At 38.2% G+C, this 27,949-nt stretch overlaps 1 protein-coding gene across 1 annotated transcript; it reads right to left on the bottom strand.

Moving 5' to 3' along the window:
- On the bottom strand, positions 1-27,949 carry TXNRD1 (thioredoxin reductase 1). The gene is made up of 14 exons (XM_026840958.1): positions 27,779-27,949; positions 25,492-25,614; positions 21,937-22,009; positions 21,703-21,822; positions 20,770-20,912; positions 20,526-20,641; positions 18,495-18,720; positions 15,646-15,738; positions 13,834-13,910; positions 12,066-12,222; positions 9,099-9,206; positions 7,178-7,273; positions 4,886-5,020; positions 1-1,680 (listed from the first exon to the last, which is right to left on the bottom strand). Exons 2-14 carry the CDS (start codon positions 25,576-25,578, stop codon positions 1,618-1,620), a joined length of 1,494 nt encoding a protein of 497 aa, XP_026696759.1. The 5' UTR covers positions 25,579-25,614; positions 27,779-27,949; the 3' UTR covers positions 1-1,617.

The following is a 27,949-nucleotide window of genomic DNA, read 5'->3' as shown; positions in this document are numbered from 1 at the left end:
AGTCCATTTAATAAACTGGCCAGAATAATACCACCACAGACCGTTCGTTCTTGACACTATACAAACCACGTTTACAAATCCTTCAGTTATGTATGAATTTATAAAAATAACTTACACCACTATTCTAGAAATCTCAGTAGAAATACATGAATTTGTTACCAAGTAGAAATTTAGGCATAAGGCATTCTGCCCAGGGGGCTGGAGAATTTACCCCCTGTTCACACCGCACTATTAAAACTCTTGAGAACCACTGAACAGAAGTAATCCAAACCTTTCTGCAAAAACAGAGGGAAATGAAAAACCAGATCAAAAAGCACATTCATTTCCATTACAAAGAGGCATTTTTACCATTTCTTGATAAATATGTATGCAGTTTATCCACACAGGAGGAATATTCAAGAATTTGTTATTTTCCATGGAAACTTCTGTTTTAAAAGTATTGTTTCCTTAATTAAATATAAAACAAAGCACACATGGAACTAAATACAGCTTTTAGGCCATATCTACATAGAAGATTTTTCACTATTGGTTTTTGGAGGTTGGGTGGGAGTTTTGTTTGCTTGTTTGTTTTGAGGGGGGTGTTGTTTGGTCAGGTTTTTGCATTCTATAGGCTCACTAATCTGAGGGCAAGTCTCAATACTGCTGCGTTCAAAGTGGCCAGTTTAGACCTGAAATGGTGCAGCATACAACAGCTCACCTGGAAAGGAAGAATTTATTCAAATTTAATAAAGTTGCACAGACCTCTTAGAACTATAATTCATTCCACATTGGAATTCTGTCAGTTGCAAATTGGATTAATTATAATCACATAAGCTGCAAGATAAAGCTAAGATCACACCTGTGTTACATGTACAGTTGTTAATATCAGGGGGACACCCCCCCCCCCCCCCCCCCCCCCTTCCTGTATAACAAGGCCTTAATAAAAAGTACTTTCCTTTCTCACCAAGGAGAATGTTTTCAAAAACAAGTTTCTCTAAAATAAAATGTCACAATGGAGTCTGTTTGGAAGCCAGGAAATAAGTTATTCTAGATGGTACTAAACTTTTTTCCAAGGGCATTTTCTTTCTCATGATCAAGCATGTAGATACAATTTCCCCTCCACAGGCATGTGAGCTGGTAAAACACCTGCTCCTGAGGAGACCTTGCAATTGCTGTGGTATAACCTAATACACAGGGGCGCTAAACAATTATCTGAACTTGTGGTTATTTTGAGTTTGGAAGTTCTTTGTTCAGGTAAGAAACTAAAGAGGAATAAATCCAAACCAAAACAGTTGTTGTCCAGCTGTGCTAGCAGTTCTTCCATCACTGCCCACCAGACAATGCAGGCTTCAGGCTATGACATCATGAAAGCATTTGTTCAATGCCCTGCTAAGCAACAGCTCGATAGTCAATAGTCCCATTGCGTTGCTAATTGCCAGTCAATCACTGCAAGTGACCAACTCCCACAGTCCTCTCCTCCTTCGAATAAGGGAACTCCCTTAAGATCCACAGATGGATTGGATGTTTCTGCAGATGACTGAGAATGACTCATCCCAAAACCTTTCTTCTGAATTGCACAAGTCAGCCGCTGCGATGAAAGTCAGTCTCTGGCAATAACAAGAATGGGGGTCTTTAACCTCAGCATCCAGGTTGAAGGGTGCTTTCACCAGAACGCTTAGTCACAGACAGAGTGGTGAATATCTAAGAGAAAGAAAAACAACTTTTAGTATGGCTAGAATGAATCTTCTCTTCAAGAAGGTCAACATGAGCATAATGCTCAAAACCACAGCCATTTCTTAAAGTAATAAAATAATAATGAGAAACATATATTTAGAATCCTTGCCACTAAATGGCACACACGCATACAAATACCCTTTGTTGTCTTCATTTACCTTCCTTTTATGGTCTTCCTTTTACAGTAGAAAAGAAAGAATTAAGGAAGTTGCATGGCTTTATACCACCTTTTGTTTTAATGCTCATAAGTTTTTACAGTGGAAATGAGCTCAGCAATAATAAACTCCAGTCTGTAAACCTGATGAGTAAATGTCTTTATGGCTCAAAGAGAAATTCTTCGTTGAGAAAGTGAAGTTATCCCAAGGCTACTGCATTTGGAGAGAACATAAATTTTGCCTCTGTACTTTTCTAGATAATATAGAAATGTGGAACTGATTGCTGATTTAGGTATTATGCCTGGGATCTGCATCCTCGGGAACATAGCTAATAAATCCAGTTTGAAAAAGTCCAATCTTTACTGCTTTCAAGTTACATTAAAGAAAACAACATATTCAAGAATAATTATTGTAAAATTAAAAGGTATCAAAATTCAAGAAGAAAATTTCTACAAAAACTTGTTTAATATTAGAACTTTACTATGCAAATAATATAGAAAGGAAAAAAGGAAATCAAACCCACTTCTTATATGAATGGTTCAAAGTTGCAATAATTAGCTATCATCAAAGCCATCTCTCAGGAAGAATAAACTTAGCACAGAATAAAGTACATACACATTTCAGTTATGCAAATAGCACTGAAGTATCTAAAGATAATGGGGATCTGAAAGCCCTACAGTTCTCTAAGTAGAAGCTTTGCTGCATTAAGGCTGCTAGCAGCTCTTCAGAGAACAACATCAATAAATAATATACCTCTCCCACTTTTTATAAGCATGTAAAGCATTATGCACAAATCAGGAAGACAAATGCACGTCCAATATACATAGTGGAAGAACAGCAATATGCTTAAGCTATAGCACATGGCTTGAGATGGGGTTTCTAGCTCTTCAGTTCTGATCCACAGACAGACAGACAGCATATAGGGAATCCTCATTTATTATTATTTCACTTTGAAAGACAAAGATTAAAAAGTGCAAAATTGATCTGCTTTCTTCTTGGCCTGACTGCAAGTTCTGTGTGTGCTAGCCAGTTCCAACGGCTGCAGGGAACGCACAGTTCCAGTAAGCCAGGTGGGAGCCATTTGATGATTATTGGAAACATGAGTTTTTTGACAGAATTTGTCAGTTATTCAAGTGAAGGCATAAGCTTAGGTCCAGTGGTTGGAAAGCCACCATTAGCTAACTCAAGGAATCAACCCAGATTTCAGAAGACACTTTCTCTTCATCACAGATGCTCAATTACACACGCCTGTATTTCAAGCGATGCAGCACAGTCTAGGCTGAGAGGTAACTCTCTGTAAGGCTGAGGTCCTACCAACTCAGTGCTTGCAGTTATTTGTGCTTTGCTTTGAAAGAAACTCCATTCAGAACTCATGGTTTCTGCAGAATAAAATGCTGCTCAAATAAGAGAAGTGAAATCTGGTTCTAATTTGTAAGCAGTGAGAAATGAGACCCACAGCCTTATGGTCGTCTTCAAGTTGAATAATACCATGTTTCATGGGATACTGAGCAATTAATTAGTACTAATGCCAGTGAAGATGTCAGCATTTGACCCTGTGACACTGCCCCTTTCCTGATTAGATCAGACTTCATTTTCCCCAGCTTTTACATGGATGTAAGACAAAAATAAGATCATTATTATCCCTCATTCTATTCATCCAGATATGCGCATTCCTCACAAAATCCAAACAATTTTTAAGCATTTTTTAAATCAGAGTACCATCTTGCACTTTGGTTTTTGTTTACTGCTTAAGAGATTAAATTAAGTAACAGGCATAAAAAAACCTTTTGAAGACTGGCACTAAAAATGATCACTGTTCCCTGGAGCTTTTAAATAGTGTATTTCTCCTGAGCCAATTTCTTCCTCCCCCGCTCAAACAAATATGATTATCTGAAATTACCTCCCTAAATTATGTCTAATCATCATTCTATTCAGTTTCAATTTTAGCAGCTCAGATGTCCAGAATAAATTATGACTATCATCCTCTCTTCACACTGCATATGCTAATAACCCACTTGAGTTCACAGGTTTGAATGCCTCCCTCAGAGTTCCCCCTCCACAGGGCCCCATGTAAGATAAGGATCTGCTACCCCTCTTCAGGGGCTTCTAAGGACACCATTAGGTGATACAAGGGAAAAAAAAAATCAGAATCTGTATTGTGGATGCTTTGAAGATGACTCAGATTGCTAGCAGTCCATTCCATTAATGGAGTTCATATTATATAGCTTATACAGTATGCCTTTAGAAACACAAAACAAGAGAAGCAGACTTCACTTCTGCAGACCAGCATCCTAGTGCACTCTTGTAGCTAACAGAAGCAGGTAAAAACAGATATTCTCTACAAACACCTACAAAGGTCACAAGCAGTTTGCAGGGATCCTCAGCTAATATAAACTGGTCCTAATGCTACTAAAATCTGATTTATCCCTGGGAGGAGCTGTCCCCCACCTGCTAGAGAAAATTAAGCTCTTCATTAACAAGGAACAGCAAGACAAACACCAGAAGAAATGTTTGTGTGGCCTCATGTATTTCGCTTCAAAAGCGAAGGCCTGCAGAGTAAAAGGAGAGATCTTTAAAAGGGAAGAATAAAAGAATTGTCACGTAGCTGGTCCCCTTCCATGGCACCAGTTTATAAGCCTTTTTTGAGTACACATAACTAAAAAAAATTAGCTTTGACAACCACTTTAGCAGAAATAGTATTTGAAGCCTTCATAAATAGATCTTTGAGTGGGAGGAAAATTCTATACTTCCCAGCAGAAAGAGCAGTGGATTAGGAGAGACCATAAACATTTCACAAATGAACACACTAAAAAAAAAACCCAACAAAAACAAAAAACCCACATCCGAGATTAAACCTAAATGTTAGATTTCTGAATATTAAAAAGAGATCACTTCCCGTCCTTCCCTCCCTACTACCTTCTCCCAAATTCAGACCTCTTTAATAGAGTTCTGCTGTTCAGATTTCCAACACCTTTCCCCAGAATGCTACAAAAGCGATGGTGACATCATATACAAACCTCTGCACAGACGGGATGAATTCCTATGGTGCTGTCCAGCTGTTCTTTTGTCATCCCACATTTAATAGCGGCCGCAAACCCTTGGGTGACTTCCCCAGCATTTGGACCAAGGACATGGAAACCAATGACTCTCTCCTAAATACCAAAGATAAATCAAATGCAAGCACAGTCATGCATTCAGTTCTCTTTAGACAACACATAAGGTTTTCTTTCTCAGAGTATATAATTTAATCAACTCACAAAACATACCACTAATTAATGTAACCACACAAATGTGAACTATCATTAGCACCAACAGATGCTCGTCAGTATAATATAGTCGGAATAATTTTGTTCTCTCTCTGAAAAAGGAAAGATTCAACTAAGAACTCAAGAATCACCTTCCTTATAAAGTTTTGCACAAGAGTCCTCTGTTTACATCAACAGAATACAAATTTAATGCACGCTGTGGTCTATGCTTGATTACTATGTCTGTCCAAATTGCAAACACGTGTTTAAATTTTGTTGAGGTAAGCTTGCCTAAGTAAAGATGCATAGAGGTTTGCAGCACCAGGGCCTATGCTAGGTGGTTACATGGTGTGTATTTATTGAAGAACTTCCAGTTTGATAGTTGCTTACAGGAAAGGGCCCCAAGCTTAAAAGTTCTGGCTACCCAGATGTGGCAAGAAGTGTATTATAACTAAACTGACAACTAGTCTAGTTGAAGGTGTTCACTGTTACTGGGAGATAATATACCTAGAGACTGGCAAAACAAACTGAAGGACATTCAGTTACAAGGAAGATACTATTAGTTCACACTTTTCCTATCTGTACTACTGTTCAATCACAAAATACGTCTAACTGCACATATATCCTTAGCAAATTCAGCAGAACAAGTTGTACTGACTTGACCTGCTTCTCTTACAGAAAAGCTTGTTTCTCTAAGAAGAGCAAGTCTCCTTTAGCAAATGCCAACTGCTGTGGGCTTTAGTGGCTTTCAGGGCTGCATTAATCAAATTTTGCTGAGCACAGAAGTAGCCGGGTTGGGTATCAAAAGTTACCTGCTCCTCCTGCTAAATATCACATATAGGTGAGTGTGGATACACAGCACACCGAAAGATTTTTCTTTCAGTAAGCCCAAGGACTGAGATTTACCACAGGATTTATTTAAATAAGAAAAGCTATAATTAGGTAATAACTAGAATGGAATTACCCTTATTTTCCTTTAAAAATATGGACATATGTAAAAATATAACCATAGTAATGAAATCAAGGTTAACTACAGTTTTAAATAGTTACTGAACTATTTTTCATCCAGAGTAACTTTCAACTCTAGCTCTAGATGTTTAAACATGTTCCAAATTTTCAGGCCAAGAAATGGAAACAAATTAAGGAAACACTTTAAATCACCATTAAGCTTTTTAATTTTCTTAAGTAACTTTGGAGTAGGAACATAACCATGGGTTCTAAAATACCTTCCATACTAGTGGAAACTCCTCTAGAAAGACGAGGTGGACAAAACCAAATTTTACAAAATGGTGATGTGATGCTTAGAAAGACTGCAGGAAGATAAAACTGTAGCTAATGATAAAAAAGGTAGAATAGAACAAAATTTTTTTTAGGACTGATAACTCTATGCTGCTATCTTAACAGGAATACATTTGAACAACATATATTCTTCATAATGGTTTATATTATTAAAATAAATTAAATTTTTATTAAATAGACAATGATCATTCAGAGAGGGGCATACCAATCTTTTTAACCAATTAGTGACTTTGCTTGTGCTTCAGCAGGTACTGTATATTTCTATTGCCAGGAAATTTTACCCTAGTCCAAGGATAATCCTGGCATTATCACCCTAAATGAGATTTGTGCAGGCAAGACACATTAATCCTGTTAGAACGAGCTCAAGAGTTTTATAGACACAGGTGGATTTGCAGAGGTTACAAGCTGTGATGGTTTCTGAGTGACCTCAATTTTAGAGAGAAGAATCTCACAGAAAAGAACGTTCCAGTTTGGGGAGAGGAGAACAAGATAAACTGGTAATACTTTTAACCATTTTTACACGCACTGATTCACTCACTTTTCAAAGTTAACAAGCAGTCTTAGAGATCTCTACTTCTTACTTTACATACATGGGAGAAGTACCATATACCAATACAACATCAGAATTTTCTATTTTACTAAGGGTCATTTTTGTATAAACAAAATATTGTATCACTATAAATATTTATTACATTTCAAAAGGTAGAAAAATTTAAATTAATTTTAATTTGCTGCTGTTTTCCCCGGAAGGAAAGATGCACTTACATTATCTTGAATATTGCAAATTATCTTCGCATAGCATTTGTTATTGTCTCTGGATGGCACAGTCCATTCTAGTGGCCAGAAATGGCTATGGTACACCTGCAAATGCAACACAGGTTAGAAAAAATAGTTGTATAATTTCCTATCAGAGAGCACGATCTTCCAAAACCTGCCATATTATCTTAAATAATAAGCCATGCATGTAACATTTGGAATATTTGAAATCAGGGTGAGACTCTTTCCCCTTGATGAATGCCCAAGAAGGAAGCCTTTAAAAAACAAGCACTAGTGTCATCCAGTAATTAAAATTAAAAAAAAAAGCAGCTGTAAGTATGTTACACTTCCAGGATGCAGTTCACCATGCTCTCATTAAACTAGACAATTAAAAGCTTCCCTCACAGAAGGCTGGATTGTCTCTGGGTCTACCTAGAAGAGAGGCCAAAATATTTCTCAGAGAAGAAAAAGGGTAGAAATAGCCTCAGAACCTAGGTTTAGGAGAAATGACATTATGTATCACTGCAAGAATGGAACATACATTAAAAAACCAATACATATTCCTGTCTGTCCCAACCAGCATCACTGTACAGATTCCTATTGGCCGATAAGGCTGCTACCCCACCTGTATAGCACGTATCTCAGAAGATGATGGGGTGTTTTGAGGCAGAGTTCTACCCAGAATTCCTGACAGCTCCCAGTATAAACCAATCTCAGACTGATTACTATTTGAAATAAATTTGTAATTGATCACAACTCCAGTAAAAGTATGTTCTTTCACAAACTAGGAAAGACAGCTCAATGTTTTTCCACATTAATGGGGTTAACGAAGCATTCATCATCATCGCTATCTGAAACTGAAATTTGACAGGTCTGAATAATCTTACTGAAGCTTGCAAAAGCAAAAGCCAATATGGTGACATAATAAAGAGGTCAGAATAAGCTAAACGGGGACTTAGCCAGAACACAAATGCTTCTGGATGCACATTTAAAAAAATGGCTTTGAAAATCAGAAGTGCATTTTCCACAAAGAAAGGTCCAGTCTTTCACATGTAACAGCAAGAATTTGACTCAGTAACAAAAATTTGACTGTGAATATACAAACTTTGTGGGCAGAAAAGAATTTAAGTCTTTGCCCTGTAGTCAGGTTAAAAGTACTTGACACACTGCCATTTTGAGTCATATTTTCTTCTTTTCTACACAGTCCAATTCAAAAAATGCAATTGACAAAGCTAAGAGGGAGACAAGTTCAACTTAATGAACCACGATTTATCTGCTTAGTTCCCCAAGTAATGTTACTCAGGTGATCTTCACAGGACGCTTATTGTCAGACTCCCTCCCCCATGCTTTCTGTAATGTGGCCAGTACAGTATTTTGTAAGAACAGCCTCAGGCATTAAGTGCTTACATATGTCTAATTTCACTCTTGACCAGCAATCTGAGTGAATGAAAAGAGATTACTCACGTGAGTAAAATTAAGCACATACCTCCTTGGGTAGTCAAAATAAACAGGAAAAATGAGTATAACATTTGGCTGTATAAAGTAAAAATCACCATGGCAAGGAATTTGCCACACTAACTATAAAAAACTCCACTGACATTAAAACCAATGTATTGTTTCCAGCACATATCCAGCTTTAATTTATCCTAAAGTATTTGCAGACACAAAGAACCACACTCCCCCTCTTTCTTTAAACCAAATATTCCAGATTCAAGCTCTGTTTGCCAAAAATAGAACACGTTTGCAACTACAGCAATTGGAATTGGGTACTGGTTTTATAACGTGTCTAGGAAACAACAAAGACGACAAACTGGACCTAATCACCTCCTGCCCTTACATCAGAGCACAGAATGCTGTTTTAATTGACTCTTAACATTATTTTAAATTACAAATGGGGAACTTAAAATCCAGACGAAACTAAGGCATTTACCTCAATGTTTTCCTCCCCAAACTTCTCCACTGCAGTCTCTTCAGAATACCCACAGGCTCCATACTCCAAAGGCGTGAATACAGTAGTTGGAACATTCACATAGTCACACTGTGTGGCATTCAAAACAAAACAATAAACATCAGTAATAAAATCAGCACACTTGGTAAAAATTCAGCACTCAAAGACAGGAAGAAGAGTTGGATTCTTCATAATTCTAAAAGCTAATTTTTTTGGTAATTCTTTTAAATTAAGATACAGTTTTAGTTTTGTCCCTCTCAGAGGTGTTAACTAGAGCAAGAACAGAAAGACAGTTTAAAGCCACACTGACATTAATATGCATAGATTAAAAGGAAGAGGAAATTCAGTGCCCTGTTTTAAAAGTGTACCAGATCACAGGGCAAACTGGAGATAAAAAGCAGACTGCTCAACTGCTTCTACAAAGCATGCTATTTTTAGCGGGCATGCTGCAAAGACACCACCACCATCCAAAAAACATCATCTTTTTTATTAACTGTGGCCCAGGTGGTGCCATAGAACCAGAAAGACATGAACTACTGCCATTTGGGGGGACAGCTAGAACTAGAGCTGATACTGTGTGCTCAATCATATACCATGAGAGGCAAATGCTGACCCCTAACTCCACTAGACCTTTAGAGTGTTCTAGAGGTCCCCTCTCTGGGCAACCTCTGGGCCTGACCACCCTCACTGTAAAGCTTTTTCTTATGTTTAAACAGAATTTTCCTGTATTTCAGTTTGAATCCATTGGTTCTTGTCCTTGCACTTTATACTACTGAAAAGAGTCTCACTCCATCTTCTTTACTCTGTACCATCCGATATAAATACACATTGATATAAGAGCCCCCCCAAGCCATCTCTTCTGTAGGGTATGAAAATTCCCAGATGTCTCAGCCTCTCCTCATGTGTCAGATGCTCCAGTCCCTTATCCATAGTCATGGCCCTTTGCGGACTTGCCCTGCCCTTCTTGTACTGGGGAGCCCAGAACTGAACACAAAATTCAAATCTGTCTCACCAGAGCCAAGTGGAGGGGAAAAGGTCACTTCCCTCCATCTGTTGGCAACGCTTTGCCAGGATGCATCTGCAGGATGCAGCCCAGGATGTCACTGGCCTTCCTTGCCATGAGGGTACATTGCTGCTGCATGGTCGAATTGTTCTCCAGGCCCCCTGAGGCTTTCCCTGCACAGCAGCTTTACAGCTGGTGGGTCCCCAGCCTGGGCTGGTACATGGTTACACCTCCCCAGGCACAGGACGCTGCAATTCTCCTTGTTGAACTCGAGATTCCTGTCAGCCCATTTCTCCAGCCTGACGAGGTCCCTCTCAGTGACAGCACAAACACTGGGCGCAACAGTGGCTTCCTCCCAGTTTTGTATCATCCTCAGACTTGCCAAGTGCTCACTCTGTCTTATCATCCAGATCATTAATGTAGATGTTAAATAGTACTGGACCAAACATCCAGCCCTGTGACACACCACTAGTGACTGGCCTTCAGCTGGTTTTTGTAATGCTGCCCACAGCCGGTTTTCAATCCACCTCACTGCCCTCTTACCTAGCCTGTACTTCATCAGTTTGTCTACGAGAATGTTATGGGAGACAGTGGCAGAGTCAAGGTAAACAACCTCCACTGCTCTTCCCATACCCACCAAATTAGTCATTCTACCACAGCAGACTAGCAGGCTGGTCAGCTCTATTTAATTTCTAGGAATTTTAACTTCTATGGATTTCAACTCTGATTTCCTTTGTGACTGTGAATCAACTAAGATGCTTCTTACTATTCCTTCCCCACCTGTCCATAACACTTCATTATGTTTCATACAATCACCCTTTCCAGATTTGTTAAAACAGCAATGTAATCCAGGTTCCTATCTAGGCAGTTACTCATTTACAGGATTCACTGAAAGAGGTGATGCTTTCTGTGGCAGCATAAGGGTTTTCATACCTTAAGAGACAGTTATCTGGCATAGAATGTAAATTAAGACATATCCATAGTATTGCAGCAAGAAAACAATTCTGGCTCCAGCTATGGTTTTCTGAAACTTTGCCTGGCTAATGTAATTACATTATGCACAACACTGATTCAGGATTCTGTTACCAATGTACCTGCCAACCTAAAATAAAGAACTCCAGCTCTAAATCTGGCTGACAGCTGAACTTGATATGAATACAGCAGGCTCTACAAAGGAAAAACTTTCATGCTCATGTCCTACGGTTATGAAGGTGAAACAAGCACCCACATCACTGCTGCTTGGATAACAGTTCTTTAAAGCCACTCTCCTTTCCACCTGGTTTAAAGATAAGGTATAAATGAGTACTTATGTTACTCCTGTTTAGACTGGTGTAACCTGACTGAAACCTACAATTGCACTAGTATGAAACATAAACGCTGAATCGATGAATTCAACTTCTCAGACATAAATATGTGCTGACTTACTGGCACTTTTGATCTTCCTTTGTGTCCACATTCAATTCTAAGCAGAACTATGTACTACATTGAAAACATACGGATGAGAAGTGAAAACATTAGTGGAAATAACATTGAAATGAAGAGTATCAAACACCTATAAACCTATTATACTCTATTTAGGGACAATAGGTAGGTTTAGTAAACTGCCTAGGAATTAGAGTTAAAGCATTTAATGGGATGGGAATGACTGCTGACTTTCAGGGAAGGTGGGGGAGTTAAAAACATGTTAAATGATCTCAGTTAATTTTATTATCATTATACTCTGAGAGAAAAATAAAATGTCTTAATAGGAAAAAAGAGACTACTGCTTAATCCATAAGGTAGTAATTTTATCCTACATAATTAGCAGAACATATCTGCAGTAATATCTTTGCAAGGGGAAAATTAAAATTATCATCAAAGCTAATCCTTAAAAGCCTACTGAATTTTCCATAAACAGCAGACTTGCACTCTGCACTTAGAGGTAGAGCAGTGACAGCATTCCTTACCTTACTGGTTGCCCCAGCATAAAGCCTTTGAACCAACAATCTTCCTGCCTGGATTGCCACTGGTGTGAGTTCCAGCTTGTCCTGCAGAATATCTCCAACAGCATAGATATATGGAACATTTGTTTGTTCCTCATCGTTGACAGGAATTTTTCCTGTTCTGCAATTAGAATTAACAAGAAAAAAGATCTAAGTGTTCTGCTGTGAAGACTGGAGGTGTAAATAACCTGGCAGGAATTAGGCCCCATCACCTTAAGACAAGTATTTGAAGTATGAGGGAAAGATGTCATATTCACAATCTTACAATCTTGGGCAAGAATATAAAGCAGTGCGAATTTGGCCAAAACTACAGGAATCTGCATGTTTGATAAAGAGGTAGACCATGAAGTTGAGATTCATCTCCTGAATCAACTCTTTGGTGAGGCATAAATGCTTTCCTCAAACACCCTCTACTACCAGCTGAGCTGTTTACTGGCAACGTTAAGGAATGACAGGAAGAGACATTCTCCCACTCAAGCTGTAAGACTAAATAATTTCTCCACTACTGAAATTCCAGTCCAGTGGCTGAAGCAGTTTATAAACTTACCCTTCAGGCTTCTTACAGAGAGACAGGTCAAGCTGTTAGAGACCCTACTTATGGGACAGCAGGCTTTTTAGCTATAAGTGTACTGATCTAATGGATGTTTTTAATTATTAATATTTCCTACTTCATTAATAAATGAGATAGTGCAGTAATCACTGCAGGAAACACATGTAACAAGGAAACCTAATCAGAGAGGCACAGAAAGAGTCACACAGTTATTGGTGGGACCGGCAGTAATTCCCGTATTAAAATCCAACTTCCTCAATTTTGCTCTTGTTAACAAATACAAAATTTATGCTAATAATTTTACATTTCATTCTATTAAGCTAGTAATAGGTGCCCTGATGTCAGAAAGATGTGTACTGTTCTACAAGAAAACATGGTTCTGCCAGTTTTGAGTGGACCAAAATTTCCACTTCAGAACACTGCAACAGTTCCCTTCAGCAACATCAGTCACTGCATTCCTATATACGCTGGCCTCTGCACTGTTTTTGCATAGACTACCAAGTTCATGGTCCTGTCTTTTCTTCAAAGGGAAGGTCATCTCGGCCCCACACACCTAGAAGATGGTCTAGTTACCAATATTGAAAATGTTACCGATAGCTCCACTCCCTGGTGCAAAGACCTTACTACATTGAACATGAAATGCTCTACAGGACACTGATTGTTCCCAACAGTTGCTCTACAGCAAGAAATAAACTCATCCAAAACCTAACACACATCGCCAATTCCAACTGTGAGTTTAAGGAATGTTATTTTGACCTTGTATTTAAAAATAAATATATAGTATATAGTACCATTTACTAAAAGCCGGTATGAATGAACAAGATCTCTGTCCCAAGAGGTGGCAGAGATAAAAACAAAGAAATGGGAATAAGAGAGTACAAGGAACAACTGACAGATCCTAGAAAGCCCTGTCACTGGAAGAAGCTGAGATTGACCTGTGAACCTAGACAGAATGAAACACGCTTTTGACTCCCAGCATATAGGAATTGACACCAGTAACAAAAAAGCAAATGTGGCAGTACTATGGGAGAAAATGCAGCTATCTGCTACATAGTCCATTCAAGTGTATGCAAACAGGTAACAAATTATCCTCAGAGCATCTGAATGTCTATGCACCATTACCATTGCAACAGTAAACGACACAAGCTCAGCAGTGACTGGTATACAGACTTCTGTCCTTACTTTTCATTTATCTGCACTCCAACTTTGTCCAAACCAATTTTTCTTGTGCATGAATCTCGTCCAATAGCTAGCAACACCTGCAAAACAGCAGTGCACATTACTGATTTTTTTAAAACCTCAGAAGTGCATTTGAATGTGGCTATTATTTTCACTATATACTAAGGATTAGTATCTAAGGCTTGACCACATAAACATGAATACATTTGTTACCCATTGTATGTTCACAGAGTTCAAGACAAGCCACACCACCACCATGACCTAACAATACCAGGTTTTAATTAGAAGATTAAATACAACCAAGTAACTTTCCCTGGAAAAATACCCCAAGAGTATTCTATATAAATTGGGTAGGGTCAGAATCTTTATTTCCTTGCAATTTTATACCAAATTTTTATACCATATCTCTACCAGAGCAGGTGACCCCAAAATCTCCATAAAGAAAGGGCTCTGTAGGAAGGAAACTCAGATGCTTATGCAAATAAAAATACCACAAATTAATCTTTGTTTTAGTCAGAAAATATCATTAACTTGTATAGGCTCTCAGTCAAATTCACTGCCAAAGAATATTATTTGTTTGAACATTTGTTCAGAACTGTTCAGACAGAGCGAGCCAAATTCTTATCCATCCTATCAACTTGACTACCTTAACAAACAAAACAAGTTCCAGCCTATAGTATCACAAGGAAAAGTGCTATGTGCTTTGCAGTCTTGGACAACTGCCCAAGTAACTACACAATGCTTCTCATAACGACAGCTAAGAATGGTTCTAACAGCATCCAAGATTTGCTTCAAGCCTTTTAGAAGACCAAGCATGACAATCTTCAGAGCTGAAAGTCTTAAAATGCACTGCACGCAGCTCATAGCTTCTATGAGGAGTGACAGCATTTCAGTAAAAGATGTAGTAGCAATAAGAAATCAGAAGTTTCCTTCCTGAAAGGATGGCACTGAATTTCTAGCTAAAAAGCTTTTACTACTATGGACCAGGAAAAACAGTATTACAGCACTGTGCAACAGCACTGTCGTTATTGTTAGACTTTCTCATAAAATTAGCCCTCAGACATATTGAAGCATGTCCTTGCTATGGGATGACTGATGCACTATACAGGTAAATGAGGTCACTGGCACACAGTATTTGCAGTCTAAAATCCCAGGCTGGCAAATCCTTGTCTTTATGCATCCTCTGTAGTTCCAAATACTTTATTCACAACTTATTTTTTTCTTTCAGCATCAAGGCCTAAGAAAATGAGTGGTGTGAGGGATGATGGAAACAGTCAATCAAACATTATAATGGCATACCGGCACACTGCAATTTTATTAAGTGTGTAATGAAGTTCTCTGACTTGTCACAGGGTGTTAATTATTTTTCTGAAGATGCTGCATCAACAACAGGTCTTGAGAAGACGACATGACACTTGTTTGTTTAGCTTTTGCACCAACCATTGTTTTGTGCTAAATCCAGAACACACTTTAGTTACTATGAAAGCTATTATAAACCATCACTTATTGTTTATGACAAATATCCCACTGGGGAAAAATTCTGCCACTGATTCCACATAACCAAGTTCATCTACATCCCTAAGCTAAGAAACAGGTTTCAGAAGCGTGCAAGCAATTTGGCAAGGCACATGGGACTCATGCCCATGGATTCTGGGACTTTTGTCACATTAATTACCTGTCGATTCTGTGCAATCAGCATATTGTAATGATTAAAATAATTCTAGAAAACTAAACTATGGATAAAAACACCCCTCAAAATCTCAACATTAAATGCGAGGCTATTTCACGTTCTTCACGTATATAGACAGGACTCACAGTATTGTATTCGCCTTCAATTATTTGGTTTCCCTTTGTGGACTTGGCTGTAACTTTCAATCTTCCAGGAGTTCCTTCCTCAATCTGCTCAACCTACAACATCATAGGGGAAGAAAAAAGGGGGGGCACAAAAAAAGAAAAAAAGGTGTTTGTTTCAAATAAAGATATACAAATATATCTTTGTCCCATCACATACCTTATAACTGTTTAACCATGATCTAAAATTAAGCATTTATTCTAAAGATATTTTCACCTTTCTCTAGATTTGGGATTACTACTTGCATATTTAGACATTTTGGTTTATCTCCATGCATTTATTCTTATGACCAACACAATAAGACCTCATTTCTGTTTATAAAAGTTGATTGACAGCTAAGTTCTTGTAGAAGCCCTCCACATGAGCTGCTCGTATGAACTGGGAACAGAGGAAGTGAGGAGGAAGGGAACTCTTGAAAGAGACCAGGAAACACCATCAGACACTGTCTCCAACCACACCCAGAGGACCACTGTGCCTTCCAGCCGTGGGAAACCACTGTCACAGCCCAGCCTTAGCAGTACAGGCCTTGGCCCTGTTTCAGTGACATTAGTCTGACACGTAAAGCTGCCATGGCCTTGCAGGAGAGGGCAGCAGCTGGCTCTAAATGGCTGAAAAGACACCATCAGCTTAAGAAAAAAGAACTTCAGAGTTCCCCAGTCAGCTGAAATAAGTATTTCTAGTTTTAAGCTACAGATCCAGCTGCTCGCTCTCTCAAGTAATGCAGCAGCTCTCTATACTAGCAGAGTTAAAAAAAAAAAAAAAAGAAAAAAAAAAAGTGTAAAGGTGAACCTTTTTGCAATCATGCTCTTTGTTTGGAGTAATTAAAAAAAAAGTTTATTTAAACCAAAACAAAATCCAAAATACACCCCATTCCACACCCCACCCTGCCATATACCAGAAAACAAAAATAGACCAGAAAACACTGGCTTTTTTCCCCAAACACTCCTTTTTCCTCTGATAAATAAATCAACTAAACAAGTAAATGGAATTTGAAGCTACATAGGTGGGTTATTTTTTGTCCTCATCAATACTCACTGTACTGTGAAGAAAGGACTGGATATCCTCAGCTACCATCCTTCCCTTACCCTCCCATGAAACAGTAAGGTGCCCAGCTGCTTCCTGCGGCTGGCTGTACATACAAGGGACATGTATGTGTGAAACAATTCTCGGAAATTTTAGTGTTCATTCTACAGATGAAAAAGTACTCTTCAACAACTGCCCTAGTTCCTACTTCATATTCAGTATCTAGAGACAAAAAAATCCCAAAGTTTCTGACAAGGTTCTGTTCTCCCCTGTCCTTTATTTTTAAAATTTGTAAATCCCAAACTTTCTGTGCCATCCTACCCACTTTAAAGGATTGCTGTGTTAAACTGCTCCTGTTCAAAAGCAGCATTATTTATAACAATTCATCTTCTGTCTTCAAACGTCCCAACGAAGGGTTTTAATAAGCACAACACACAACTTCAAAAACAATGTTTGAAAGAGATGAGAAGTCCTGATAAAAACATATCCAGCAACTTAAGTTTAAGGATATTCTCAACTACAAACAGGGCCAAGTATTTTATTCCCATTGAAAACAAAGACATATAGTGAACCAGCACAGTAAATACACACAGGTGCATTTTGTGACTAGGGTGATGGACTGCTCTTTGTGAGGTGCATCTGGAGGGGCCCACTTGCCATTTAGATCTTGTAAAAACAGCTTCCTTCTTCCTCATCCCCCATTAGAGCCTACAAAAAGCTATATCTGAAACAAAAGCTAGATAATCATCCCTGCTTTTCATACAACATGGGATTTCTGCAATGCAAACACACATAAAAACGAAGTTCCTTGAAACATCTACTTTGACTTCTCACAGCAAATCTCTTACACTTTGGGAGAGAGGGTCAGATCCACAGCATGATAGCTGGCAAGAATATTTTTTAAACTACTCTTTATATTGCTAAGGGTGAAAACAGCCTTCACTCGATTTAATGCTTTAATCCCCCAAACTGTTAAACTTGGTAACACACTGGCTTAACACCAAATTGAAAAACGCTTAATACATTATTTCCCATTTCATAATAATTAAGCGCTAGTTACTGTGAAAAAACCATTAAGCAAAATACTGTTAGCACCCTCTGAAGTCTTTGATAAGGCAATTTTACATTAGAAAAGCTCCAGAGCTTATCTAATTTGCTTTTTAACCAGAATTTGCCTATATGTGTTTGTAACTAACTGCACAAGCACTCCTACTGAATTCAACAAAAACTGAGCAAGTATTTAAGGACTTTGCCAAGTAAAGGATATAGATGGATACTTCTAAAGCCTGTTTACTTTTCTGGATAGTCCACTGGTCCTGGGTACATAAGCACTATTTGCTGGCTGCAAATTTGAGAACTGGCAATGAAAAATATGACTATTTGTGATGCACTGGCCCTGATCTTACAGGAAATTATATATCTTCTTAATTATGAGAATTATATATCTTCTTAATTATGTAAGAAGTTTCACAGATTTCAGGACAACTGCTGAATCTGCAGGACCAGGATGAGCAGGAGTAACAATGTTTTCAATGCAACATATACTAACCTATCTAATTGTGACAAAAACAATGACTCCTGGAATCTCACAAAATTTTGACACCAAGTTGTACCTTTCAATTACATAAGATTCGTGGACTCAGTTTAAACCAAGAATTAACCCATACTATACTGTAACAGATCCTGTGTTGCAAACTCAACTTTTGTATTCATTAAAATAATTTATATCTTAAAACATTATGCTAGGTATATCACAATCAATTGTAGCCATATACCACATTGAGCCTACCTTGATCGGCACAAACTCCCTAATAAAGTTGATTCCATGGTCTTCCATATATTTGCCAATTTTGTTTGCAATATCCTGGTCAAATCCTCTTAAGAGGATGGATCTCACCATTACAGTGACATCCAATCCAAGACCTCCAAGAAATCCTGCACATTCTAAGGCAACATAGGAAGCTCCAACCACCAGGGTTTTCCCTGGACAGTAAGGCAGAGAGAAAAGATCATCACTGATTAAAAAAAAAAAAAAAGAGGGGAAAAAAAAGAAAGTTAGAGACAACCAGAATAATGTATTGTGCTTTGCATTTATCTAATTTCTTCTATAAGAATAAGACTTTATTCCTCTTCCTGCTCACTAAGAAAACCCAATGACTTAATTTTTTGGAAATTCAGCTGGAATATAAGATCGTTATTCAGCTGCCATACATGACAAATTAAAAAGTTCTAATTAGGAGTACACACAAAAAAAAGAGCATGAAAATTCTGAATCACCACAAAAATTGAGGGTTTTTTCTTACAGAAACTTATGGCAAATTGTTAAAAAGAAGGTAGGTGGGTATTTTTTTTCTCTGAACCTTGCTTCAAATATTTTGCTGCAAATTTTAGTTCCTGAGAGCTGAAAGGAAGAGGAAGGGGTTCAGCTTCAAGATAAAAATACCATGTTCACTTCTTTGAAGACTTATCCTTTTTCTAAAGCATTATACACACTGCCAAAAATACACAGACAATAAAACAAATTAATGCAAATCATAGTAACTGGCAGAGATAGAAGTACAAAATTATGTAAAACATGTTCATTTGCCTGCTTTCCATTTCTTTCAACTCCTTCATCAAGCTACATCAGTTCTACCACACTTTGGACTGAGACTACAAAACCAGGGCTTCTCGAGGAAGCAGGGACTCATGGAGGCATCACACTTGCTTGTCAGAGACTTAGGCAGTTTGGCAATGCAATTCTCTGAAGATTTTAATCTAAAATAAGTCTCTCTTTCTCAGCCAACAACTGCAAAGGCTAAAGAAGACGCTCTCTGCAAATGTGGTGGTGAAATAAAATATGATTTCATAATTAAAGGCTACATCATAGTTCCTATCCCCCAGGGAACACAAGGAAAATTACACAGCCAGCCTCAACCTGACAGCCTTTAACTCTGGCATTCCTGACTCCTACACCTCAATGTTACTTTAAAGTACCACTTTACAGGCTGTTATCTGTTACCTTTAATTTCAGTACTACTTATTAGAAGGAAACATACAACATGGTATTTTGATTTCACAGGGATTATGCCAGTTATTTATTTCATGGCTAGAGGTTTGCAAGCCTGTAATTTCAACCTCTGTTTCTACATTAAGTAACTTAAAACTTACTCTGACATGAAAACACATTTCATCTGCATATCACTTTTTTTTTGGTCAAAATTGTGCTAGAATTGCTTGGTCTTATCAATTAACCAGACATTTGAAACTGGTTTTCCCAAAAGTTAAATTAACTTCCTTGAGTAGCTGGAAAAAAATTGGGTTGAGTTTCAAGACTGCCCCAATGCATGAAGACAGAGACACTTCTATCTGCTTCACAACATCAAGTGCTTTGCAACTCCTGATTTCCCTGATATTTGAGCAGGGAGGTTTCTTTCAATCAGACTGTGCTCTTCATTACCAAAAAAAGTTCAGTATGTGAACTGAAATACCATAATGAATAGAAAAGTGTGTGTACTGGTAACTGGGGCAGAGCTGATGAATTAATTTTATCATGGACATACACATGATTTATGGGTTTCTTGGTTACTGCTGTTATCAGTCAGAAACAGAACCATCTCAGCCAGCCATCCACAGTCCTGTGGTGTCTACTAGACACCAGTGGGTTTAGCACCTTAAAATTCATCTGTAGCTATTCTCCTGCACTTACTTTCCCCTAACAAAAAGTTACAAAGTGAAGAAAACCAGCAACCAAGCAGCCCTGCTCAGGCTTCACCACTTTCTCTTACAGATGAAGCATTTACACACAGTGAATGGCTTCATATTCCTCCCTTATTTTTACCTGCTAATGCAGTATTCCTTGTCTCCAGGTATACCCAGGTAGCGTGGTCGTTCACCAGTGGCAATAAGAAATCTCTCAGCTGTGTACAGTTTCTCAACTCCTCTTCTATTTGTTGCCTATGGACAAAGTATTAATCCAACGTGAGTATTTTGCAGTTCTACTGCGGGAAAAATTATTCTATTTGAAAAGCATCTCTATTCAGAAAGTACTAAAGGAAAACCCAGCAAACATGGCTAAGGAGTACCTTAACTGTGTGTGGCCCAACAAATTCTCCGTATGCATTCTCATACATGACTTTCTTCTCTCTCAGTGCAACCCGATATCCCCAGTTCAGTGAACCAACGTAATTCTGAATAGATTCTGTCATAGTCTTCCAGTTGTGTTTGACTGTTAGAAACAAAAGAGAAAGGTTCATCTTTCAGTCTGAGAGTTCCTTTTCCATAGCAAACCTTGTATTCTCAGACCAATTTTTTTCATGACCCAGTCACCTTTATCTTATTCCTTTTTTATTCCAGGGCAACTCTACTGAAATTCAAAGAATTACATCGGCGTAGACAACATGAGAGGTCACATTGGAAAAGATAACACTTAAAACATAGAAAATATAGACTTACTGCATTATCTGTAGTTTTCTATTGACCCATGCTGTGAGCAGGTGAAGTTGCTCAACAAATGAAGACTATGAATGTCTGAGAGGTGCCTCTGCATGTTCCCCACTCCAGGATTACACCCTAAATAAATTCCAATCCTATAACCACGCACATTAGAACTAGTAGAAGTAAAATTTATCTTCTTATGTAGTAGTGACAGAGCCAGGGGAAAAGGGAATCCTTGTCTGCAATTATGAGGAAGTTTCTAGCAGCACATTCTGGAGTATTCCCTTAGATGTTGTGTTACATTCAGAAATGAAGTAGTACCGTATTGCTTTTATTCACACAGTAATCTTATCAAATGCTAACATGATCAGAAGCTATTAATAAACATATCAAATGCTGCAAGGCAATAAGCCCCGTGGCTTTAGACTTGAAAAGTGCTTAAATTTATGTGTAACCTCTCTGAAGTTGCCTCACATTGTTTAAGCCAGCGCATGCTTAAGTGTGACAAGCACTTGGTTGTGAAAAGACCCTCTGGATTTTCAGTACAAACAAAACTGAAAAAAAGTGTTCTCTTCCTTCACCTTCTTCCGTAAACTGCCATCCAAATCTGCGTGAATCTTCCAAGGCTTGTCCCAGTAAAGCTGCCTGGTGCATCAATTTTTTAGGTATACAGCCCACATTTACACATGTTCCTCCAAGACCTGAGAGAAAGGAACAGAGTATGTATTTCGCATCAGCGTGGCTGATCTCGAAAGAGAATCAGAGTCTCTGAATAAAGCTCCTTTATAACAGGTTTGCAATGAAAAGAAATTTACCCCATGAATTTCCCAGTGGCGTAGGTTTGACAAAGTCCAGCACCATCACCTTCTTTTCATATTTGGCAGCCTCCTGCAAAACAAATTAAATAAAACCCGTATCTAAATATTAGAGGTTAAATTTGTAGTAGATGCATTGCTGAAAAGCTTTGTGACTTTTAATTTAGTAATAATGAATGATTTGCAAGGGAACAGCCAGACAGTCATTAATCTTCTGAATTAATCTGTGCACTCAGTAGGAAAAAAAGATCAAAGGAAAAAAATAGGCATTCATCCTGCTACACAACAGCACAGCACCAGTTGATATGCAGAAGACTCTGGGAGTCAGACCTTCATCCTGTCAGTTTGTTCACACTATTTCCTAACATGTCATTTACTTTTAACATATTTAACAAATTCTTCATTAATCCAGTTTTCCCTTCAAAGATGGTTTCTCAAGCATTTGTTTGAAAACACATCACACGATGACATAATCAGTCATGTGGCCAAACATTACAACTGTGCTTATCCAATCTGTTTTCTTGTAGTAGAAGGGAACACTTGATTTTAAATACAATCTGCAGCTGTTAGGATCAGCTCTTGCTCTTCAAGCTAGTCAAGCTGTGGCAAGCTGACTTTACTGTCAGGATATGCAGATATCATCCAGACTAGAAAAGTGATGGTTTATTTCACAGAATCAACTAGGATGGAAAGGACCCTGAAGATCTAGTCCAACCATTAAGCTAACACTGACAGTTCTCAACTACACCATATCCATCAGCACTATGTCGACCCGACTCCTAAACATCTCCAGGGATGGGGACTCCACCACCTCCCTGGAATATCACTTTCATGGTATTTCCCCGAGAAGTCTCATTAGCAAATCTACAATCAATGTCTGTAAATGATACTGAGAACTGGAACTGATACACTGCTTCCTTTGTGCTTTTCAAGCAAAAGGCAAAAATCAACGTGGTAACTGGTACCAGAGAAAAATACTTAAGTAAGCACTACATAGCTGAGAAACAGTAACAACAGACTCCCCCATGAAATGCAGCAAAATAACTTTGCTGCTTGGAGTAACCACAGCTGTGCTGCATCACATGGTGAGTTCTTAGACATGCAAGCAATAACAACTATAGGCACAGGGTATTACCCTAAGGCCTTGGGTTTGGTTTGGCAGGAGCTGGAAAGCCTTCAGCATTATGTTACCAGTAATACTTGTTAATCCAAACAGCTGACAATCAGAATTTCAATTTTAAATGTATCTTCATGCAAAATACAAATCATATTTCAAACAACACAGACTGTAGACACCTTTGGAAAATATTGCTGTACTGGATTTCTACTTCTGACAAAGGTTGGCCAAGAAGCTAATTTCTATCCATTAGCAGCACCTCTGAGAAAGTTCCCCAGAAAGGTGCTTAAGGACTGAGATGCATGACTAATGCTCCTTTATAATAACAACTCTTATACACAGCTCAAAAGTTTTACTAGTTCTAGCTAATTAGAATGCATGGCTTCCCAAGCTTACACTCACACAACACAGCACAACACTGCATCGCCACCTCGGGTAGAGATCACAGATATAACCACTTCTGCAGAGTGATAACGCCCACAGTAACAAAACCTGCCCTGAAGACTTTCAATCCTGACAGGGTTCAGTGCAGTGCTGCAATGAACACACCAAGGTTGCTTAAGTCTGGAGATGTTCTGTGTGAACTGACAGTAGTGGCCTGGCACTTTGGTCTGGCTCTGTAGTTGGGTTGCAGAGTCAGTTTGGCAGCATCTGCACTCACTGTGGAGACATGTCTTCAAAATAACAAGCTCTGAGCACAATATAGAGAGGAAGACGTGCACACAAAGCTGCATGTGTCAGTGAAAAGCACACATTTAATCGACCTAGTTAAACTGCTGTAAACCTGAGTGTAGATATCTAGAACTTGCTATAAGAGCTGTGTAGTTGGATTTTTTTCATTTTGTTTTTGCTTTTTAAAGCACTGTTCATTAATTCACTAAAAAATTTGAATAGGCTAGGTATGTCAGAAGTTTATGCATGTAAAAGTTTCACTTCAACATCACGAAACTGATTTGAGATACACACATTACTACTGATAGTGATGTTGACTTTATTGATCTACCATCTTCTGCTCTACTCTACATCACTTGAGAACACTAAGAAGCAATATACTTGATACACTGAGTTGAACAAATAAGGCAATTTATCTTCCTAGATACAGACCTTTTCTGTCCAACAGCTGAAAAATGATGCCATAAACATCAATGCTGTAGCTTCATAACCTAGCATATGTATACAACAAAGCAGAGCAGTCTCCTTATGGAAATTTCAACAGATGGCTTTTTATTACTGCAAACTAGTTTTGCATTACTGCAAGCTCCCTTTTAATCTTATTATTCTCTTCTGTCCTAAAACATCCCCATCCCCCAAGAACCAGTGTCTGCTTCTCTTTGTGGGTTCTCAGAATTTTTATAGATCTTATCCTCCATCCTAGGCTGTGACAACAGTTCCCCTATTGACAGGAAGGCAGTAAACTACCGAAATAGATTATGGACATGTAACACATTACAATCCACCACTCAGCACTGCACTCTTCCATTAAGACAGAGCTCTTCTAAGGGACCAAGGTTTAGTATGAATCCAATGTTATGCTGAAATATTTTCTCTTGGTTTCCTCTTGCTTCCCAGTGACCCTTCTTCACTTCTCAAGAACAAAAGAAATGCCTTGCCTCCTGAGTAGATAAATAATTCAGCTACAGGACTTGAGCAACAAAATACTTTTACTTCTAGGAATGCCCAATTCACTTCTAAATAGTTAATTTTACTACTGCAAGAAAAGGTAAAATGTGCCTAACTACTGATGTAAAGCAGACTTACTGACATACTAAATTTCAGCAAGTTTCAAATATTTGGAAAAATGACAACTCTAAGAGCTGGTATATTCTGCATCACTGTGGATTCTTTCAATTAATTCTAGATATGCTTCTAAAAGCAATACCCTAGCCAAAAATCACAAATTATTTGGCTACAGGCAGGATGTACCAGACCCTAGAAATGGAGGGTGAGATCTTAACTCCACTTAAATATAGGCAAAATCTCCATTTAGCAACTATATAAGCTCACAAATCACAAAATGTCCCCCACTGTGAAGGAATTAAAACAACATACGTGGCTATGTCTGAACAGATATTACTTTCAGATAAAACTAGAAACCTCCTGATGTTAATTTTGAATAGGTTTAAAAACTTTTTCAATCACAAGTTGTATTCGAATTCAGCCACTAGTAAAGACTGTTGAGATACCTACCAACAGAATCATCTCCCATTAGTGGGGACCAAGTTACATTCTACTATAAAGTATAACATAACATTTTAATGTTTTTCTTCTTCAGAACATAACGAAAAGAATATTGTATAACTGGGGCTAACTTCAAAAGAAATCCCACTGATCAGGCAGAAATGTTATGCCCCTACAGTGTTAAATGCAGATACAAGACATTGAAGATGTTACCCACCTACTTACAAGGAAAATATAAATCTGTATTTTCTCTCTCATACCTTGGCAGCTGCCAGACCACCTGAGCCCCCACCAATGACAATGAGATCATAGTCGTAGGAATGTGGCATTGGCATACGTCCATTCATTTCCAGCAGGTTCTGAGACTTGTCTTCCTTATGCACCTGAACAGAGAAAACAAAAAAGGATTAGGAAACATTGAAATGTTACCCACAGTGCTCAAAAATTAGTATTTTCATCAGCAAATATTATGATAAGGGAACATAAGTGTATCCGAAATTTCAGAGCTCTGCTTTTAATTAGCTTTTAAAAAATTAATCTTCTGAATCAATTCTTGAATAGCTCAGTACCTATTAGATACTGAACTATGAATTTTCTTGTTTGTTGGAGCTTTGGGTTTCTTTGCAGAGCTTAGTCTTCCATATCAATGCAACTCCAGTGCCTCCTCATACTGCGTACTCCAGGATGAGACACTTATCTTCTGACACATACATTCCATTAATTTATGTTATTCTTTTCATCTGCCTGGACTTTTCTAATTAGTGTTTCTTCCCCTCCTCCTGCATATATTAGTAGGAAAATATAATGATCATATACAACATTGTAATAATCTGCAATTATCAGCCTTACCAACTGAATGAACAGAACTGAATGAAGAAAACTATTTCCAAAACCTCCATTTTTGTAACATGCTGGTGTTTATTATTGCTTGGGTTTAGCATTGTAACTAACTTTGGTGTCAAATGGATCAAGTGTGATCACTACAGTTTCACATGAGATTCTTTTTTTTTCCATCAGGTGACTACTGCCACAGAAAAACAACCCTTGAGACCCAAAATGGATTTTGACAGCTGTTTGACACAAAGAACACTGTATTGTCTTCATATAACCTTTCTAAAATGAGCCTTTGTACTTAATTTGCAAAGCTCTGATTTATCAGGGGTTCAGACCTTCAAGCCTTAGGAGTTGCTGGCAAATTCTCAATGTCTCTCAAAGTGCAGGACAAGATCTGGAGTAACTAAAAATCAGATTCCTCAGATGATGTAAATCAGTTCAACTAAAGTCATGACAGAACTTTTTAGACCAAAAAAAGTAAATAATGAAACCCATACTTAATCCCTTCACAAATCTTCTCGCTTTTATTCAAGTGTTTCCATCTGCTTAACTAGGCAGGACCTGATTCAGTACTACTAGAATAGTCATGGCAAATAAGAAGAAAAAAAACCCCAGAAGTTTCCCTTCTATTCTCATCTTAATTTTCTTTTGTATTAAGCAATCCTTTGCACTCAACTCATTCTATTGTCACCTTCCTCTGAGGTTAGATTATTCCCTCTCTGTAAGTACAACTGTGTCTCCCCTAGAGACTGCTGCCAGCACAGCCGTATCACTGACAAAATTCCCCTATCCCTCCAGCAAATTACCCAGCAATGTCAGCAGAACTTCAGACTGTGCATCCGCCTGTAGAAGGTTACATTTTAATAGTATTTCATAAACCTGGGTAGCATGTTGATAGTAGAAACAAAACCCTAGAAAACACCTGTGGCTGTTGTGAAAATGTCCAAAAATACCTCATGTTCCTTCCTCTTCACCTCCTGCTCTGACAACCCAATATACACCCCTATCACTGATTCTACTCTGCACTCAGTTCCCCTTTTTTCTGTTTTTCTAACACGGCCATTGGCCAGGCTCAAACTTTGTACCGCAATCAGAGCAAGGGTGAAAAAGGAGCATACATTGTGTTATGATAGACAGTTTCACCGTATCTGTATTTAGGGACATAAAAGAAGAGAAAGAGTGGCATTCTTCTCCAAAGGACACTTTCTTGTTTGCTCAGTAGCAACAGGATGGTGTGAAGCTTCAGGGCAGACTAACTCCCACACAGTCATCACACCCAACTACCAAGAACGGTATCTTTATGATGCATATAAAGAAACCACAATACCTACTCATGAAAATTGCTTAGATCACTACTTATATCATGCTACTTTTTTTGTTGTTGTTAAGAAAAACGTTTTATGTTTTCACATGGATTAAGAAACTTCAGCTTTTATCCCCTACTGCTTGGTTCATTTTTCATGAAGATATATTAAAAGTTTAGATCAGACAAAGTAGATTACAACCTTCTTCTCTGTAACCACCTCCTAGAACCCCGCTCCAAAGCGGCCAGGTTCTTGACAAGCTCCGCATCCCATTTACTAGGAGAACCTGTCCACGAGCAGGATCTCCTCCGTCCTTCTCCCAAGAAACACAATTTTTTAAAGAAAGCCTACATTCTCATTATTTTTCAACATCAAAACTAAATTACAGACTTTAAATTGTATCTCCTACCTTTAAAGTTTTCTCATGATCTGCTATTTGCTTCTCCTGTACAAAAACAACTGGCTGTGAAGTTTCTGCCGTTATTTCACACTGCCCTTCTTGCAGCTTCTGTGCTCACTCTGTGAAATAAAGAATAAACTAATGTAGTGTCTGGAGAGACGTCCTTTATGAAGGCTGCGC

The sequence above is a fragment of the Athene cunicularia genome (assembly GCF_003259725.1).
Source record: "Athene cunicularia isolate RWA chromosome 1 unlocalized genomic scaffold, athCun1 chr1_part2, whole genome shotgun sequence".
NCBI classification, from domain to species: domain Eukaryota; kingdom Metazoa; phylum Chordata; class Aves; order Strigiformes; family Strigidae; genus Athene; species Athene cunicularia.
Note: the sequence above shows the minus strand (reverse complement) of the source record. Positions and strands in the feature narration are given on the sequence as shown.

Coding starts and splice junctions, on each gene's coding strand:
- TXNRD1 (XM_026840958.1), bottom strand. CDS start 25,578: ATGAATGGACGTATGCCAATGCCACATTCCTACGACTATGATCTCATT. Junction 20,913..21,702: donor ATGGCAGTTTACGGAAGAAG/GTGAAGGAAGAG, acceptor TGTTTCTAACAG/TCAAACACAACTGGAAGACT. Junction 5,021..7,177: donor TTTGCAATATTCAAGATAAT/GTAAGTGCATCT, acceptor TTTGGTATTTAG/GAGAGAGTCATTGGTTTCCA.